Genomic DNA, 17,488 nt, shown 5'->3' with positions numbered 1-17,488 from the left:
GGCAGCGGGGATGAGCGAGTCGCCTCCATGGCAGACGCTGATGTTCGCCCCGGCATTGACGCCATCTTTTGCGGACTCATTTCCAGCGAGTCGGCAAGCGAGCCCTGCGGCCATAAGCCGCCATCGGAGTCCAGCGAAACGACCCGCTTGAAGTGCAGTCCAGCCACCGACGAGCGTGGGGAGTCCACTGTGGTGCTGGCACCCATTGCCACTGGCGGGAAGCTGGCAAGGTGAGATGACGTTCGCCAGTGAACAGCGCCACCGCTGCTAAGCTGTGCGCCACTACTGCTCTTCGCCATATGAGACGACGTAGCAGAGGAGCTGCCATACGCGCCAGAGGCCGCCGCCAGCGTGCCGCCGGGGTGTACCACCCCAGGGGCTAATACGAGACTGATCCCGCTTGCGGACACCGGGGACGAAACCGACGGCGCATGGCGCAGTGACTGCGTCCGGCTCACCGGAACTTCGAGCCGGTGAGGTCGGCGAAAGAGGCTCTTACTGCGTAAGTAAGCGGCCGTGGCGGCTGGCAACACCTCCACTGAGTCTGGCGACCGATGGGAGACGCTTGCGTTGGGTTGGCTGCTTGCGCTTCCACCACTGTATCCTGGCGACGCATGCGCGCTAGACTGCAACCTCTGTAGTGGAGAGCTCGTGAGAGAGGCGAAGTGCAGCGACGAGGCCGAAAGGGCGCGTCGAATGTGGAGCGACGAGCTGTGGGAGGCTGGATCGGCATCCAGGAGCTCCGCCACTGTGATGGCAGCGCCGCCGCTGCCACCGACGTTTGCCGGTGCGGTGAGGGAAGTAGCTGCTGAGCCAAGCAAGCTTGGCCTTCTGTCAGGCGCTGCAGCACTGAAGCGGCTCGTTCGGGCAGCGCTCTCCATGGCAAAGCGAGCCGAGGACGGCCGTGTCTGACAGCTGTCGTCGTGCGAGGTGACAAGCGGCTCACTAGCTCGTGAAAGGGAGCGGGTATGGCCACTGCCTGAGCTGATACGATGAGGCACCCTCATGTCGGCATTCAGCTGCGCCCTCGTGTCACCTTCGCTGTCGTTCATGCTGCACTCATTACCAGAGTCGCCTATCTTGCCACCACAACCGTCATTATCGTCGTCAAATACGTAGGCGCGCAGGTAGATGGGAATGGAAGACCCTGCAGCGCTACTCTGCTTCGCCCGACCGCTACTCCTCGGTGCCTGATGGGAAACGGTACGGTCATGCGCTGCAGGCAACGTCGCCTCACTCTCGCCGCTGTTCTGCTTAACGCCCTTCGGCACTGTTGTCTGACACGCTGTGAGGAGGGACGCGGGAAACTGCGGTGCCACCGCAACGAGAGATGCAGCGACACCGAGAGAGCCGCGGCCACACTCCCAGCCAACGATGGCGTCCCCCACTTCCTGATCGGCTTTCCCGACGCCGTCGAAGGAGGTGTTGTGGAGCGCTAGCGGAATCGCTTGAGTAGCCCCCGGAGGCGCACTCTTGCTGAGACTGCCCGCTGTCCCAGCGTCGCCATCGTCTGCGGGGGCAGCACTCCCACCCCAGCCGCCGCCACCTGCCTTCCTGTGAGAGCGTTGGATAGCAGCAGCCGTCTCAATCAGGGCATGCAGTCCAGCAAGCTGCACCGCAGGATCACTGTTACGCGCGCCTGGCCGCTCCTTAGCTGCCCCTCCCCACACAGAGTGCCGCATCCTTACAGGTAGAGCGGCGCCTGTCTCCGCGCTACCGAGGCTGACTGCCGCGGCGGCAGACCCACGGCCGCCGTCAGCGGTTGAAGAAGCCAAAGTTGCCGCCGGTGTTGCCGTCTTGCGGTCACTCGGCAGCCGTGCCGTCCCGTGTGCCGTTGTCAGAGCCGATGAAACGGACATGGTGTCAGCCGCTGGTGAGTCTCCGCAAAGCGGATCGCCTTGATGAACGTACGTCCAGAGAGCAGCGATCTCCAGCGCTACACGACCCAGCAGATGAGCGATACGGCGCCTCTCAAAGGCAGAGAAAGAAGCACCGCTGAGGCTTGCCGCCATCGGCGTGGTGGTAGCAGCGGCATCAGCGGCATCCGTGCGATGAGGGTCAGGTGGGAAAGAGGTGGTGGACGGAGCCAGTTTGAGGTTCGGCTCTGTGTTCGATAGCGAGGGCCTGGTCGGGTCGTGTCTAGGCGACGCCGATGTCGAAGTGGTCTGCGCAGAGGCACTGTTGTTGCTATAGTCGATCCCTTTCGATACGGCGTGAGGGTGTTGCTCCCTGAACTCGCATGCCCGCAAAAGCCGCAACAGCTCCCTCTGAATGAGCTCGATGCTCTGCTCCGCCTGCTGGGCAGTCAAGAGCACTGGTGGAGGAGGACAGGACGGGGGCGGCGGTGCGGTACGGGGTGGTACAGTGGGTGCCGCAGGCACATACATTCGCAAGTAGCAAAGAGAGGCAAGAGAACGACGAAGGAACCTGAGCCGAGAGGAAGGGTGTGCACACAACAGGGCGACACACGTGCGCAGGCAGCAGCAAAGAGCTTCGATGAAGCGGATCTGAAGGAAGGGGGAAAGAGGGAGGCACTGAGGTGTTCGCGACTAGCACGGCGAAGAGAAAGAAAAAAAGGAAGACGAAAGCGGCGGTTGGGAAGGGGGAGGCCTGAGAATGAGACCGCTTGAGGAGGAAGCGAAAGAAGTGCCCGTGCGCAGGCACAGAGCCACGTTCTCAGAGATGTCTCAGATGCTCTCGCGTGAGCCAACGAAGAACCTCAGCAGCCATCGAATACACACGCACACAAGAGCGCGGCAACCCAGCAGGCTTACGGTAGAGAGGATATCACGGAGCCGTGCAAACGCCTCACCTACTTTTGTTGCTGGAGTGCTCAAAGGCGGAAGAGTCGAAGGGACTCACTCACAATCGGAAGGGGGAGATGGAAAGACCAGAGCTGTCTCAGTTTGTGGATGTGCACGTGCGAGGAAAAACGAGGATTGCCACCACCATCACCACCACCCCCGATCTGCCCATGTGCGCTTATGTCCCCCGCTACGGATGGTGAGGAGATAGATGAACGTGCGTATCCGCATGGTGGCACCCTCCCCCCCTCTCCTTCGTAGGGGGTACGAAGAGCGGCGACAGAGACGTAGTGTGTTACATTGCGTGTCGCGAACACGTGCACAGGGAGGAATAGAGCAAGTCACACACGCACATACATATATATTATGTATGTATGCATACGCTCATCGGTGGACTGCAACGCAGCCTTTTTATTTCCAGGAGAAAGGGCCCCGAGACAGCGCCAGAAGTGTGATAAAGCCGCTTCGCTGCCGCTTCTGCGTGTGCATCACTTCACTCTTTCCCCCCACCACCACCGCACACACGCGCATGCATACTCTGTGGAGGGGTGAGCCGACATCAAACAGAGCGCCAACAGATCAAGGAAGAGGGGGAAAAAAATCTCGCATGCGTGCGCTCGAAAGAGGTGTTGGTGAGGCAAGGTCTGTGCGACGCTGAAGGGAAAGCGTCTGTGCATCGAGATGAAGCGGCGAAGAGGAGCGGCAACGCTGGACAGGAGCCATACAGACAAGGCGTGCATCAGTGAATGCGAGGGTGTCAGGGAGCCAGCCTGTCCAACATGCGAGCTGACCGGAAGGAGCGCGGAGAAAAAAAAGGATGCGAGGCAGCAAACGTTTCAGGGGCACAGGAGATGAGAGAGCAGACGCCAAGGGTTAGCAGCAGTAGTCCCGCTAAGCGCCATGGCCGACTATCACAGCCTTGGCATTCGCTTTACAGGAACAGACGCCCTCCGTCCTTCACACCACCACCCTCAAGGTCGCCCTTTTCTTCTGCCGATGACCGCTTCAAATGCTGCTTCGCAAGCTCCATAAGATCTGCCTTGCGTCTGGCCCCGCCGGTTCTCACGTGCGCAGCTGCTAAGTACGCCTTGAATTGGGGTATGGTCAGGTTATGCAGCGCGTTCTCAGCGGCAGCGTGGCGAAGGAGCTGCTTGATAGGGACATCGCCACCGCTCTCTTCGGCGGAGAACGCGGCACGCCTGCCGACTGCCGTCGTTCCAGCTGCGTCCTCGCGCGGGCGGCGCATCGCTGAGCCGGTCGTCCGCGGCTGAGGGCAGTACAGCGAAGCGTCGTAGTCGCTGCCCAGCACCTCCTTGTTGAAGCTCTGAAAGAGTGCGCTGAACCTCTTCATGCCCTCGTAGTCGGGAAGGGTATCGTCCAATTCATGCAGCAGCCCATCTGCGCCGCCAGTATCGGCGTTCTCCTCCTCGGTCTCACCGGGCGAAGTCTCGATGCCGAAGTGCAAGGAATTGTCAGCGAGCGGGAAGAGTCGCCGAGCAACCTCTTGTAATATGCGGTACTGCCGCTGAAGCGCGGGGTTGAGAGCCGCATCGATCCGATAAGAGACTGTTAGCGCGCTCACCAGCTGCTTTGCAAGATCGAGGTGCGCTGGATCGACCGAGCTGTCCTCCAGTGCAGGAGTGGCTCGCTTACTGACGAGCGTGCACGTGTGCAGCTCCGGCACGGGGCGCAGATCCTCAGCGTAGGGAAGAGGCACCACGTACAGCCCTAGCCCATCCACCGGCACCTGATCGCGCTTTTCAGGATGCACTGTGAGGTCGGGTGATGGCACCAGCGCAACGAGGCGCGGCGCTGCGATCGTCGAGCTGCAATACTGTGCAATCGCGGCTTTTTGCTTTGCGCGCAGCCGACGCACAAACAATACAAAGAGGCGATGCGAGTGCACCCCGCCACGCTGCACGCACGCATGAAGGAAAGAGCTCCGCCGCACGGTATGCTCCCGCTTCACAGCATCACAGAGATCCTTGAAGAACAGCACCGTGAAGCCAAGCTCGGCCCCGGCAGCCGCGGCCTTCACGATTTTTGCGCGCTCCTCGTCAGTGAAGTACACACGCCCCTTGCCGACTGTTGCGTAGTGGCAGAGATCATCGGGCTGCACCTCTTCCAGCCCCATCATCGACTCGCCCGTGGTATCCTCCTCATTACGGAGGCGCTGCAGCTGATTTGTGCAGCCACTGCTGCTCCTCTCGCTATCCTCCATGCCCACACCGTCGCCATCCCCACCAGCTGCGCTGGTACAGGCGTGCAAGTGAACGACGCGGCGCAGCATGCGGTTCGTGCGCGGATCCAGCCACTCTCGCTGCGGAGGGCGAGCACGCACGAAAGGGAGGTACAGACTTACAGCCATCTGCGGCACGGCGACAATTGGCGGCGCCTTCTCTGTATCCCTCTCTGACGATGTTGTCGCAGATGGTGAAACGGTCGCTCCAGGAAGAGCGCCGATGCGGAGCAGGAAGTGGCGGAAGGACCGCTGCGGATTTGCACGGCGCACGACAGAGCCGAGCAGCTCCTGCAGCGTGCCAGCGCCGCCGCTCACGTGCACGGCACCTCCGCCGCTGACGAAGGCCTCGCCTTGGGCCTCAGCCAGCACCGCCCAGTCATCACTGTCCACACTGGCAGGAAAGCATGCAGAAGCCGTCTGCATTTCGCTCAGCAATGGGCCCCAGAAAACGCCTTGCTCAAAGCCTGCTGCGACGGGGAGTGACGAGTACGACTGACCCGACGCTCTCTGGTCGTCAGCGGCGCCAACAGCGGCCGCGGCACCGTCGAGCGACTGGCCAGGTGTGTGGGAAGCAGCGAAGCCGAAGACTTCGAGCACTACACCCTCCTTGCCTAGGTCGCATGCGCGGCTGCGGCACAGGTTCCACTCACGCATGTCGCCGCCGCTTGGGTCATCGCGGTTCGTGAAAATAAAAAGCTGCCGGCGCCGAATGGCCTGCAAGCTGCGGAAGCTCAGAAAGATACGCTGCGACTCCCAAAGCGCATCGCTAAACTTGAACGCAGAAGAGGCGGTCAAGGCCGCTGGAGGCGTGGCGTCCGCTTCTGCATCACCGCCCGCAGGAGGGACCACGGCGGGGGCGGTGGATGTCGACGTAATGGGCGAGTGGCCAATGCGAGTCTTGAACTCCTGGTACTCGGCAGATCCGGGACGGCCAGCTGCCTCCAGTTGTTCTACCATCTGCAAACATTTCGTGCCGATGCGCGTTGCCTCCTGTATTACGTAGACTCCGCGAAAGTCAGTTGAGGAGGCCGACATTCGTGTGTTGTACAGCACGATCGCTACGACATCTTGGCTGCTGCATATAATCTTCTCCTTCAGCAGTGCAAGGATGCTCCGCATCGTCATGGTGAAGAAAGACGGAGGCGAGTGAGCCGCGGCTTGGGAGGCACCCGCTACACTGCCATCCATGGCCGTTGCAGGGTCAAGGGTGGGCATATCAATTTTCCCAATGTCACGAGTGCGCGACGGGGCATCTGCTGGGTCCTCATGGGCCGGCGTCGCCGTCGATGCGCCCGCTGGAAGTGCCCCAAACATACTCTCGCTGCAGTCAACGAGACACACAACAGCATCGCGCTGATGGCGCTGCCAAAGCTGTTCACGACACTCATCGAAGCGGAGCCCCTCGGTGTTGGCACTGTCTGTCGCAATGACACCAATGGTGCCTTCGCCCCACTCCGCAAACTCATCCATGATGGGCTGATGGTGCGCTAGAGAGGGTGAAAAGGTGATGCGATATGCTGTGCGTTGCCTTTTTCAGCGCGACGTGGCGGCCCTTGGGCATTGGCAACGCTCACGACTCAGAAAAAGGAATGCGGTACGTCGCAGAGTCGCAGCACATGCGCGCGGTGTGGTGGACCAGTTAGGAGAGCGCCCTCCTTGCTCGTTGACGGCACAAGTAATGGGGCCGATGTTAGCATCCAGCTATGGCTGAAAAAAAAAATAGAGGCGACGCCCTGACCACCAACGATTCACTAAGCGATGGAGGGAATGGGAGTCGAAGAGAGCGAGGGCCTGCTGGAGGCAGAGGAACATCAGAGGCAGGGAGTACCGGAACGAAGGTAGACTCGACGAGCCACATGCGCCAGTTTAGCGGTAGTAGAGCGCATCAGGCGCACACGCCCATGCGATAAACATCAGTCCCCTCCCGCCACAAAAAAATTGTTCGCGCACAACCTGCGATGAACCATTCGACAGTTTCCTCGCATGCCCTCAATGGGAAGGAGGGGGGCACGACTAGCTGAAGTGTCCACCGCATGTCTCGTGAAAGAGACACACCAAACGGTGCCAAGTGATCGGCGTAAGGGGGGAGGGGGTAGCTGATGTTGATCTCTGAAGGGCATTGCCGCCCCCCCTTTCCTCACCTAGGGACCCGAGTCTTTCCTTTCTGTCGATAAATCCTCTTCTTCCCGCTTTGATGGCATGGTGACTGTCGCCCTGCTTCTCGCCTCTCCGTTTCTGTCAATAAGTGAACTCAAACAGCTGCAGCCAGACACAGAGTGCTCTGTAGCGCGTTGGTGGACACGCACACACACGTGCATCCGGGAGGGGGAGAAAGGCAGACGACGTAGAAGCGCGCCATACGCAATGGGCCGAGGGGGTTATGGGGGAAGGGGAGCGCACACTCCTCGATACAAAAGTGCTTATCTGTGGTCGCTATGCGCCGCGTGCCGTCGCCACCTCTTTGGCACGACTGCCTTGACTTGCAGACTTACTACCACCAAAGAAACATTCTACTGTGCCAACGCCGTTGCGGAGTCGCCATCACCTCCAACAGGCCTCTCTTTTCGCGCATGCCTGTGTGCGCATGCGTTGAAAGGGGTGTGGCGGTAGACTGTGTCAAGCATCACAGGAGGAGGTGGGGTAAACTGGGAAAGCGACGAGAGCGAAAGGCACAGGGGGAGGGGAGGAGGAGGGAAGCTAGGAAGCATACATGTGTGCACGGCGCAGACCTGAGAAGAGGGGGAAGGCTGTGGAGGGGGGGAGAGGCCCTCGACGGTGGTCATATACGTGTCTAGTGGCAACTGTAGGCATACAATGGGTAAGAGGGCCCCAAACAGAAATATGTGCATCTAGAACGGTCGAGCAGCCTCCAGAAAAATTGCAGCTAGCTAAGCGAGGCACTCACAGAAGGCAATTGGGGGCGGTGGGCAAGAAGAGCCCTCTTCGTCAGCGCGCGCCTGTGAAGGCAAAACGTGAAAGGTAAGGAAAATATACACACACAAGCGTACCACGTTGGGGACAGTGCACGCCTGCACCGACGCAGACGCAATCAGAGAGGGAGAGACTGACAACGGTGTCAGAGGGCGAGAGAGCATACACGTAAGGGCAAGTAAAAGGCCGCCTTCCTTGTACCGGGAAGCATGCGAGCTCTACCTCTCCCGGAAAAGTGAGAAAGGTAGCTCAGCGCTCCGATATTTGTCCCCACCGCGGTGGCTGGAACGCGTGCAGGCTGGTCGACAGGCAACCAGTCCCGCCAGTGTCGCTTTCAGATGATCAGGCTGCGGAAGGCGGGCATTCTCAGCGCGTTAATCCTCGTAGAGATCGCTGTCCTCTGAGCGGGGGTTCATCGTCGTACGAAAATCAGCCAGTTGCTCGGCGAGTACGTGGGACGGCGGTGTCGCAGACGCGACCGGGCTCATGGATACCGAAGACGGCCTCAGTGACGGCGAGGCGGGCGCGAAGCACGACTTCGGAGCTGTCAGCGGCGCTGCCGGGGCGGCGACCCGACCTTCCGCCCCGCCGTCCCCACCCAGAAGGTGTTTGTACGCGGCGAAGAAGTTCTCGCGCTGGAGCACCCACGCCTCGTAGTCATCGGGGCTCATGCCCACACATGGGCTCTTCAGGGGGGCGGGGGCAAAGCCGAGGCTCGCCGCGCCAATGGTGGCCACCACGCGTCGTGGCCCGTCCAGTGCGGAGGCGGCGCTGCCACCTGAGGCATGGGCACCAGAGCCCCCCGCCATCAATGCGCCAGACACGAGAGAAGCTCCTTCTGCGCGACCGGCTTGCTGCTCCTGCCACTCCTGCACGCCAGAAGTGTAGCGCCACACCGGGTCATCCATTGGGGCGGGGGCATCAGCCAGGAGCTCCAGCTCTCGCTTCATATAGTCCTGACCGGCCTCACGGCGCAGCGTAGCGGGAAGCGAAGAGCGACGCAGCGCCTCTCTGCCGATGTGACGATAATGGACCCGCCACACCTCCAGCAGCGCCAGCTCCTCCCCGTTGGGCTTGCCGAGGGCGGCCTCCACCGCCGCGAGATACTTGCCACCGCGGTCGTTGCCCAAGCGCGCCTCATCGCGCTCCCGCCGCTGCTCCCTGGCCACCGCGTTAAGTCCGTTCACGTCGCGTTGGATGCGGCGGATGAACACCTCAGTGGCCTCAGCATCTGGCATGGTAAACTCCTCCATCCGTGGACCAAACTGCCCAGCACTGCCGGACGCCGAAACGCTGCCACCACCGAGGGGGTAGTGATGGCGACTGCCATCTACACCCCGGAGAGAGCCGTTCTGGCCACTTGGGCGTGAAGCGCTGCGGCGCAGAGCCGCGGCAGTTGCCATCGATGTGGTCGGGCGCGAAAAATGCGACCCGCTCCCGCCATCCCGATCTACACTAGCGCTGCCCCGGTGCGACTCAGCACCGCTGGCGACTCGAGCTTGGAGAGTTGGCGGGTACTCTGCCCAGTTCTCCGGCATCGGCTGCAGCGGCCCGTAGCCCTCCACGAAGAGAGCAGAAGCACTATGTCGCTTGTTCCCGGCGAAGAAGTGTTCGACAAGAGCTGCACCGACCACATTCGCCCTCGCAGCGCCGCTAAGCGTGGCCGCATTCGTTTCACAGGCGCTCTGCGGCGACAGCGGCGCCGAGGGGTCATAGGAGCACGGTGGCGCACTCCCAGCAGAAAGCTGATTGCCGCTTTGCCAGCGATCCCGCGCCGTGGCCCGCACCAGCTGCGGGTAGGATGGGGGCCAATTCGTTGTACAAAGCACGCCACCTCCATCAGCGTCCGTCTTGTCTCGTTGTGGCGCCTCGGCATCTGACAGACTTCCACTCAGCTCCCGCCGCAGCGCCAGCAGTCCGCTTGTGAAATCGGTACTCGGCACGCCACCCGCCGCCGCACTCTCTAGCCTCTCAAGAAGGCTGGGTCTCTGCAGCCGCTGCGCGCGACGCTGCGACCCTGATGTGGTCACCTGCGACATCATATAGCCGGAGCCGGTGACGCTGCGCCCATCTCCGCCGTGCTGCATGGGTGACAGTAAGCCGGACTTGAATTCCGTCCACGCGAAGCTCCATGGAACTTCGTAGTGTTTGCAGAGCAGCTCGATCGCTTGTGTCGCGTCCTGCTGCAGTAAACGCTGGAACGCGTCCTCTCTCTTGCGTTCACCGCCTCTGCCGGGAGAGCCGGAGAAGGAAAACGGCGTCGCTGCCAAGTCTGTGCGCACGGCAACGCCTGGACTCGAGAGGAACGCCTGCTGATCCCCACGACGATCCGGCGACGGCGTGCCGGCGGGTGCAGGGGGGGAATTCGCTAGCCCTTCCGCATCGCTGTCCAGCAACTGCCCCTGCAACTCATTTACCAAGACCAGCGTGTCAGGCGGTGGAGCCACAGAACTGCTGACAGTCGGACTGTGCTCGCCCGAGATCGTTACTGGGCGATACGCTGCCCCTGAAGTCGACGCCGCCTCGCTATCCATGCGGGACGCCATGCTGGTGCGCATCATGGTGAACAGTTTCCTTGTCTTGCTACGCAGTGTCGCTTCCGCCCGGGCCTCTGCTGCCCTCTGCTGCGACTCGGAGGAGTCGCCGTTTTCGAGATTCGCAGCCGCGAAAAGAAAGTTGTGCTTCGCGTAGCGATCGTTTGGGGTGATGCACATGAGGTACCGACGTCCCCGCTGCGCCGGCGGCCCGAGTGCGACGTCAGGGTCGACCAGCGAGACCGAGCGCTGGATGTGAGCGATATCGGGCAACTGCATAACAAAGCCGACGGCAATGGCCTCGTCCAACGTCAGCTGGTACTTGGGTCTCTCCCCCTGCAGGAATATGTGCACGGGGGCCGGACTGGTGTCTGAGAAGACGCTCGTGGCGGCGCGTGGGCGGGCCGCGGCCGCCTCGGTTGATCCTGCTGCCGAAGAGAGAATAGACTTGCCGCTGTGCGGCAGTGTGCTCTGCGTTGCTGTAGGCAGCGGCATCACTCGATACCGAACGGCAGCGTCGCGCTGCTTCACCTCCTGCTGCGCGAGGGCCGCCTCATGGGCCTGCTCGGCCGCCCAGGTGCGGTCACGCTCCTCAAGCAGTCGCACCATACGATTCAGACGAGGTGGCAGCGGCATATGGCTGTGGCTGCCGTGAGCATGCTGAGCGGCAGGGGATGTCGCAGTGTTCGAAGACGCTTCTTTACCCAGAAAGGCCTGCGACACAAAGAAGGCACCAGCATGGACGATCGGCAGAACGGGTCCGCAGCAGCCACTGACCCGCGGCGGTCGCGTTAGCTTGCGCCGGCCACGTTTGGTGCGAGCGGCGCTGTGTCCCGGCCCCACAGCGGCACGAGTTTGGCTTAAGCCGAGCAGAGGATCGACGGTCGTTGCAGAGGCTGCAGTGGCAGCGATACTGTCGATTACGGTCCCCCTATGCGTGCCGCCGGCGCTGCGGGTGCCTTGGCGCCGCTGCAGCTGACTCAGCGCGGCAGACACCTGCTGTCCTTTTCCCCGACCTAGGCGGCTGATGGCCAAATCACGAGCGACAGTGTCGAGAGCTGTCTGCGTGAATGCCGCATCTCCCCTGTCGGCCCCAGAATCGATGCTCGAGTACTTGATGTCTTCCCAGCGTACATAGTCACGATAGAGGAAGCACAGTGCCTTTAGCTGCACCTCGCTCGCCGCGCGACCGTAGATGAGGTAGCTGGGGCTGCCTCCAGGAGGAGCCTCCACGATAGGCATGCGCTGCCGACCAGTGGCGTCCACCTCGATCTCTGGCTGAGGAACTCCAAAGATTTGCTTCATGAGCTGCGGCGTTTGACTCGTTATCAGGCCCGAGTGCCTGTGCAACACGTCCATCCGTCGGAGCGCGTCGATAAGATGCTCCGCCTTGATGCGCCAACCTTCCACCATCGTGCGTGCTGCAAGCCCCAGCGGCCATCGATGCGGGATCAGGCAGCCCTCGCCCAGCACGTCCCCCGCGCCGTATGTAGCGACCCCGTCACAAATGGTGGAGACGGTGCCGCGCATGATGAAAGTCATCTCCGTGCACCTTGTCGACGTGCTCGCCACGAGCGAGCCCGGGGTGTAGATAACCGGCTCCAGTCGCTCCTGGATAAGGCGAAGGGCCACGTCAGTGAGCGGCTGCAGCAACTGGGAGCTGGACCGCAGCTGTTCAGCGAGGGCGCGCGTAAAGCGCTGCTCGCCCATCCACTCGATTCGGAGCACCGCGGCCTTCTGTAGCAGGCCATCACGCACGGCGGCATCACGCTGCATCAGCATCGTGAAGCTTCGGTGCGGTAGGCACCACACGTCGCACACCGTGTCTGCACGCAGTACGCAGTGGCGCGGCTCGTGGAAAAGCACCGACAGCTCGCCAAAGGAGGCACCCGATTCGACCACCTCCGCCGGCTGGTCACCGGGCGCCTCTCCCAAGCGCCAGCAGCCGCAACCATCGCGCGCGGAGCGAGACGTCGCCGAAACAGCCGGCGAATCGTCGGATACGGATGACGCGTGAGCGCCACTGTTCTTCGAGGCCACGAAAACGCTCAGGCAACCGCGCCGCAGGAAGCAAAGCTGCCGAGCAGACCCGGACGTGTGCGGGCAGGCTATCACCTCCCTAGGCATGTATGTGCGCGGCACCAGGTGCGAGATCAACATGCGAATCGTGTGCGCCGGCGCGTCCTGCAGCAGCCAGCTCTGACGCATCAGCAGCTCTGTGGGGGCATAGTCGCTGTAGAGGGAGCGGCGCCGAGCGGCCACGATGAAATCGGCGACATTGCGTGCGGCACCACGCGGCAAAACTTCCCCCGGCGCGCCAGCGCACCACGGCACGTGCCGATGCGGCGACTGCCGCAGCCTCTCCGCACGCTGCTGGGCAGCAATGTCAATAACAGCGGCGTGCACATCGCTTGTGCGAATGCGGAAGGCGTCAACGAACTCCACGAGGGTGGCTCCCCCGTCGCCTTTGGCACTCTTCGACGCGGTCGAGGCGGTCCCTGAGGCTGGCGCAGCGACAGAAGTGGTGGAGGCGGTGTAGCACACATACCTGAAAGGGGCCAGCCCCAAAGCCTCGGCAGCCCCCAGCACTACGGGGCCACGCACCTGCTCTGTTCGGATGGGGCGCAGCGTTGGCTGTCCGATGGTGCGACTGGCCCGTCGCAGCGAGCGGTGGATCGCAGTCGTCACATTGGACGTGGACGCAGCATCGACGTTGGCGCTGTAACCACCAGTAAGGATGGAGTTGTGGGGCTCAGTCGAGCCGGTAGCGGCGTAGTCATCTATGGCGAGCGCCACCTCCGGTGCGAGGCCACCGCCGCAGAGGCGCACGACATCCTTGGCGGAGGTAAAGTACATCTGCCGCTCCTTGCGCATCCCTAAGCCGCCGCCGCGGCGCTGCTGCTGAGGCGCCGGAGGCTGAGACGGCTCCTGGGGCTGAAAAAAGGTCGCGGACACAGTGCCTGTGACGACAATGTACACAAACGACGCCTCGGGTGGCTCACAGGGGTAGATCAGCACCCCTCCAGCCTCGATGCTGACGGGGGCGACTTTGTCCCTCAAGGAGGCAATGAGGTCCTTCGGCTGCAAAGACAGATTCGCCGCTCCGCCGTCCAGCATCAGATCTCCGCCGGCCGTATTGAGCGCCCCGGTGAGCGACGTCAGCGCGCTCGTTACCATCTTCGCATACGCTGCCGCGCCTTCGACGGTGACACGAGAGGGAAACCGCTGTCGCACACTGCGCTGGCCCCAAAGCAACTGCTTCTTGAGCCGCAGAATGGGGGCGAAGTACTCCCGCAGTGCCACTCCCGGCAGGGCATCGAGGGCCGTGTTTATGTATGTAAGGCGGTCAATCGAAATGCCATTAACCTCGAGGGGGCTGTCGCGCTTGCTGTTCGGCCCGTTTCGAGCACTACCCGCGCTGGAGCGGCGGTGGCTCGTGCGCCGCGAGCTCCGGCGGCGATGAGCGACAGCGCGAAGGTGCTGCGGCACATGTTCAATAATGCCAGGCGTGGCGGGGCTGACGACCGTGAGCATTGGGCGGCAGAAGGCGCCAGCAAAGAGGAAAAAAAAGTCGACAAAAGTCACGTGAGCAACGGGTGGCGGGCGCTCTTCGCACACAGCTGTGACCAGTGCCCGTGGGTGGGGGGATAATACGATTGGCTGGGCTGCCGCAGGGCAGGCGTGCGCTCCCCGTAAGGAGGCGCAATCGGCCAAAGCAGCAATGATAGATCTGTGCCCGGTCGACGATTCGACAACGGCATCAAAGATTGAAAGCAGTGAAACGTCCAGAACGGGGATAGGGAGAGAGGGGGGCGTATGTTTGTGAGGGCGAAGGCAATCCAAGAGCCAAGTGTAACGACGCTCTCTCTTCCCCTCTCTCTCGCACGCTTCAATGCAAGTGTGGAGGTTTCACGTCGGTGTGTTCTAGCGAGGGCGTTTGGTGAGCGGGTCGTGAGCTGCGTTGGAGCTGTGAGTGTATTGTTGCACACCGGAGAGCAGCAGAGACACACGCACACGACGCAGGCGTTTGGCGCAAAGCCTTTCTCTACGCTTCAGGGGGGCGGTGGGCGTCGGCATGTCGAGAGGAAAAGGAAAGGGATGCGGGCGGATAATGCGGGTGTGAGAGGCTCATATGCAAAGCTCAAGGTACACGCTCTTCCGTGTTGCTCAGGTGCACCGCGACGGACGCCATCTCGCAAACTCAGATAGCTGCCCAGAAACAGCGGCTCCACAGCAGGCTGGAGGGGCGAGAGCGCGTGTGGTGGTGATAGTGGGGAGGGAGGTAGTGCTGGTATTCTGCACCTCGCCCCCGCTTTCAAGAGCTTTCGCTTTAAGGGCAGCGTAGCGCGCACGACAGTCCAGACCCGCGAGGACGGTTGACCATGGAAGGGTGATAAGTGGTGGTGGTGGTGGCGGGCAACGAGCATCGTGAGGCAAACGCAAGCGTGGTGAAAAAGGGCGAGCAACTACTGTGTCTTTCCGTTGGAGGATCACCGGGTGCAGCCTCTTCTTCGTGTTCCGTTCGTTCTCGATCGCTGTCGCCTGTCATTGGCCAGTCCCGCGAGGGCTCTCACGGGCGAGCTGGCGGAAGCGGCAAGGCACGAAAATATGACACATCGCCTCCGCCCTCTCTCCGCTGCCGGCAGCACCCGAAGCCCGGAGGCGGACGCGCACTCAACGAGAACGCTTGGCCATCCCACTTCTCTTCCTATTAGCACTAAAGATATAAAGGCGCCTCAGAGCCATTGTACATGCTTTACATCGCAGCGCGGTGTCCCCTCATCCTCCACATCCCTCCCCAATCCCCCTCTCCTGTCTTTCGAAGAGCAGGCGAGGGGCAGAGCGGGTGGGGGCCGAATCTAGCCAAACAGTGGCAACGACGACAGCCACCGCAACGCCGCAAAAGAGGAGGGCGCGCCCGGGAAGAAGCACCGACGGCACACTTGCCTAGAGGTAAGACGCAGAAAATATGTCTAGTGAAACAGACAGTCGCCAGCGAGCCCATGGCAGGACCAAGAGAGAAAGCGCGCGAGCCTACGCGCCGGTGGCCGGGGGCGTCACCCTATGCGAAAAGTGGGCCGAGAGAAGCGGCACCCCTAGCTGCAGTGGAGGTCCCAGAGGGAGAGGAGGTGGTGGGTCCAGGTGCCGAGACTCTTTCAGCAGTCGCAGGTCTTCCCGCCATTCCTCCGCTCATAGCCCCTCCCCTAGCAACGCGCAAAAAAAAATACGGCCGTAAGCGTATGCTCCTCACTATCGCTGACAGAAGGGGGAAGAGACAGTGGTAGGGCAGATTAGCCGGTCCCCTTCGTCGTCGAAAGGCGGTCCGCCATCGCCTGCTCGTCGTCACGAGAGATCGTCGTCGTCTTTGGGTCGTACGGGTAGACGTACTTCTTGAAGAGCTCCTCGTCACGCTTCTCCCAGTCAACGTGTGAGAGGCGCTCCACCGACGCCTGTAGCTCTTTCTTCCCAATTTTCTTTGGCTCTGCGGTCGGCATGTAGCGCGAGTTCAGTTCCTCACGCCGCGCCCGGCTTTTCTTTCGCTCCTCCTCGTACATTCGCCGCACCTGGTCATCGATCTCGCTGGGGTCCATCTTCCTATCCCTCTTGTGCACCTCCTCCTCCACCCTTCGATCGCGCTCGGCCCTCGAGTTAGCAAGGCGCTCCAGCTGCTGATCATACATGCGGCTCACAAGGTGATTCTCCTCCTCCTTTGATATATGTTTCTGCATCTGCGCACGTGTACGTTCCAGGGTGACGCGACGCTCTTCCTCGCGCTGCGCCAACAGCTTCATCTGCCGGTAGTAAAGTCGCTGCACCAGGTCCTCCTCCGCTGCCGGGGAAAGGCGCTGCTCGGAGACCAGCTTACTGTACTCCTCTGTTGCCATTCGAACGCAATCTGCGTGTGTGTGCGTTTGGGGGGGAGGTTCTATGATGAGGCTGCCGGGGCTCGCAAGCCAATTCAGGACAGAGCCCGAAGAGGTATGGAGGTACTGCGAGAAGGGCCTCCTTCCGCCGCTGAGACGTTTGCAAGGAGAAGTGGTTCGAGGCTTGTGCGGAGGAGCACCGGCTGAGGAGCTGCTAGAGAGCGCAGAAAAGAAAAAAGAGGGTGGAAGATGTGGCGACACCTCTACCCCGAATCGCGAGTTCAATAGACCGAGCTGATGCGCGCGTGAACGTGTGCGTTCCCTTGAGTGTGCGATATTCAGTGGAAACCCCGGCGAATGTGTTGTGGGCAATGGGCAAATGTTGAAGTGTGTGTGTGTGTGTGTCGCATCCAAGGTACAGCCGCACGGAGCGCAAGCAGAGAGGGGGAGAGCGTAAGATTGAAGAAAAAAAAGAGGACGCGAGAAGCGCAGTGGAGAGTCATGAAAGCGGAGAGTGACGTCACAAAACGCGCCGTCAGTTCGCTGTGCAAAGAGGAGGCAATGCCGGCACAGCCAATGCGGAGGGCTTACGAAGCCCCGCATATGCACACCAGGAGCGCCTTGCACACAGAGACTGATGAGGAGAGGGGGAGGGAAGGAGGGAGGGCTATCAGCGCCCTATCGCTTAGATGTGCAGAAGCGAGAACAAAATTTGTCGTGGTACCTCCGAGGCACGGCACCCCAGAATGTGAGTCTGACAGTATCCGTGCGTCACACATGCCCCCCACCCACCCACCCCCCACATCCTCCGAGCTCTCCTCACCATACCAGGGCCCCGTATCGTCTCTGTAGCCACCAGCGAGCGCCTCTTCCAGAGCTGCCAGCCCTCCAGTCGGGCGCCCTGTATACGCGTATACGTGCGTGCGGAGTGCCTAGTCATGGGAGTTGGGGGCAGGGTCGGGTTATTGACGCTTCATCGATCTCTGTGAGCAAAGGAGAAACACAAGGCGAGCTCTACACGAAGGTCATGTCCCCCATGGCCATCAAGGCCGCTCGAGAGGCGGTCGCACAGGAGCGTTGGAGGGAGGCCTCCTCTCCTGGCAGCATGGTCAC

General features: G+C 61.6%; 4 protein-coding genes across 4 annotated transcripts in view; all 4 read right to left on the bottom strand.

Moving 5' to 3' along the window:
• Positions 1-2,387, bottom strand: part of LSCM1_04402 (uncharacterized protein) — a gene marked incomplete at both ends in the record, with an annotated part of 3,111 nt that extends 724 nt beyond the window's left edge. Inside the window, one exon of the mRNA XM_067321911.1 lies at positions 1-2,387. This exon is cut by the window's left edge and continues 724 nt beyond it. Within this exon, the coding sequence (XP_067177006.1) occupies positions 1-2,387 (2,387 nt within the window).
• Positions 2,388-3,735: 1,348 nt separating this feature from the next.
• LSCM1_04401 (uncharacterized protein) lies at positions 3,736-6,516 on the bottom strand (the record flags this gene model as incomplete). Its single annotated transcript, XM_067321910.1, has 1 exon — positions 3,736-6,516. The coding sequence occupies one exon, from the start codon at positions 6,514-6,516 to the stop codon at positions 3,736-3,738; it is 2,781 nt and encodes a 926-aa protein (XP_067177005.1).
• Positions 6,517-8,351: 1,835 nt separating this feature from the next.
• On the bottom strand, positions 8,352-14,045 carry LSCM1_04400 (uncharacterized protein; the record flags this gene model as incomplete). The annotated part of the gene is made up of 1 exon (XM_067321909.1): positions 8,352-14,045. The coding sequence occupies one exon, from the start codon at positions 14,043-14,045 to the stop codon at positions 8,352-8,354; it is 5,694 nt and encodes a 1,897-aa protein (XP_067177004.1).
• Positions 14,046-15,802: 1,757 nt separating this feature from the next.
• Positions 15,803-16,978, bottom strand: LSCM1_04399 (uncharacterized protein; the record flags this gene model as incomplete). Its single annotated transcript, XM_067321908.1, has 1 exon — positions 15,803-16,978. The coding sequence occupies one exon, from the start codon at positions 16,976-16,978 to the stop codon at positions 15,803-15,805; it is 1,176 nt and encodes a 391-aa protein (XP_067177003.1).
• Positions 16,979-17,488: the final 510 nt, after the last annotated feature.

The sequence above is a fragment of the Leishmania martiniquensis genome, chromosome 29 (assembly GCF_017916325.1).
Source record: "Leishmania martiniquensis isolate LSCM1 chromosome 29, whole genome shotgun sequence".
Taxonomy (NCBI): Eukaryota; Euglenozoa; class Kinetoplastea; order Trypanosomatida; family Trypanosomatidae; genus Leishmania; species Leishmania martiniquensis.
The sequence above is the reverse complement of the archived record's forward strand: the minus strand, read 5'-3'. Positions and strand labels throughout refer to the sequence as shown.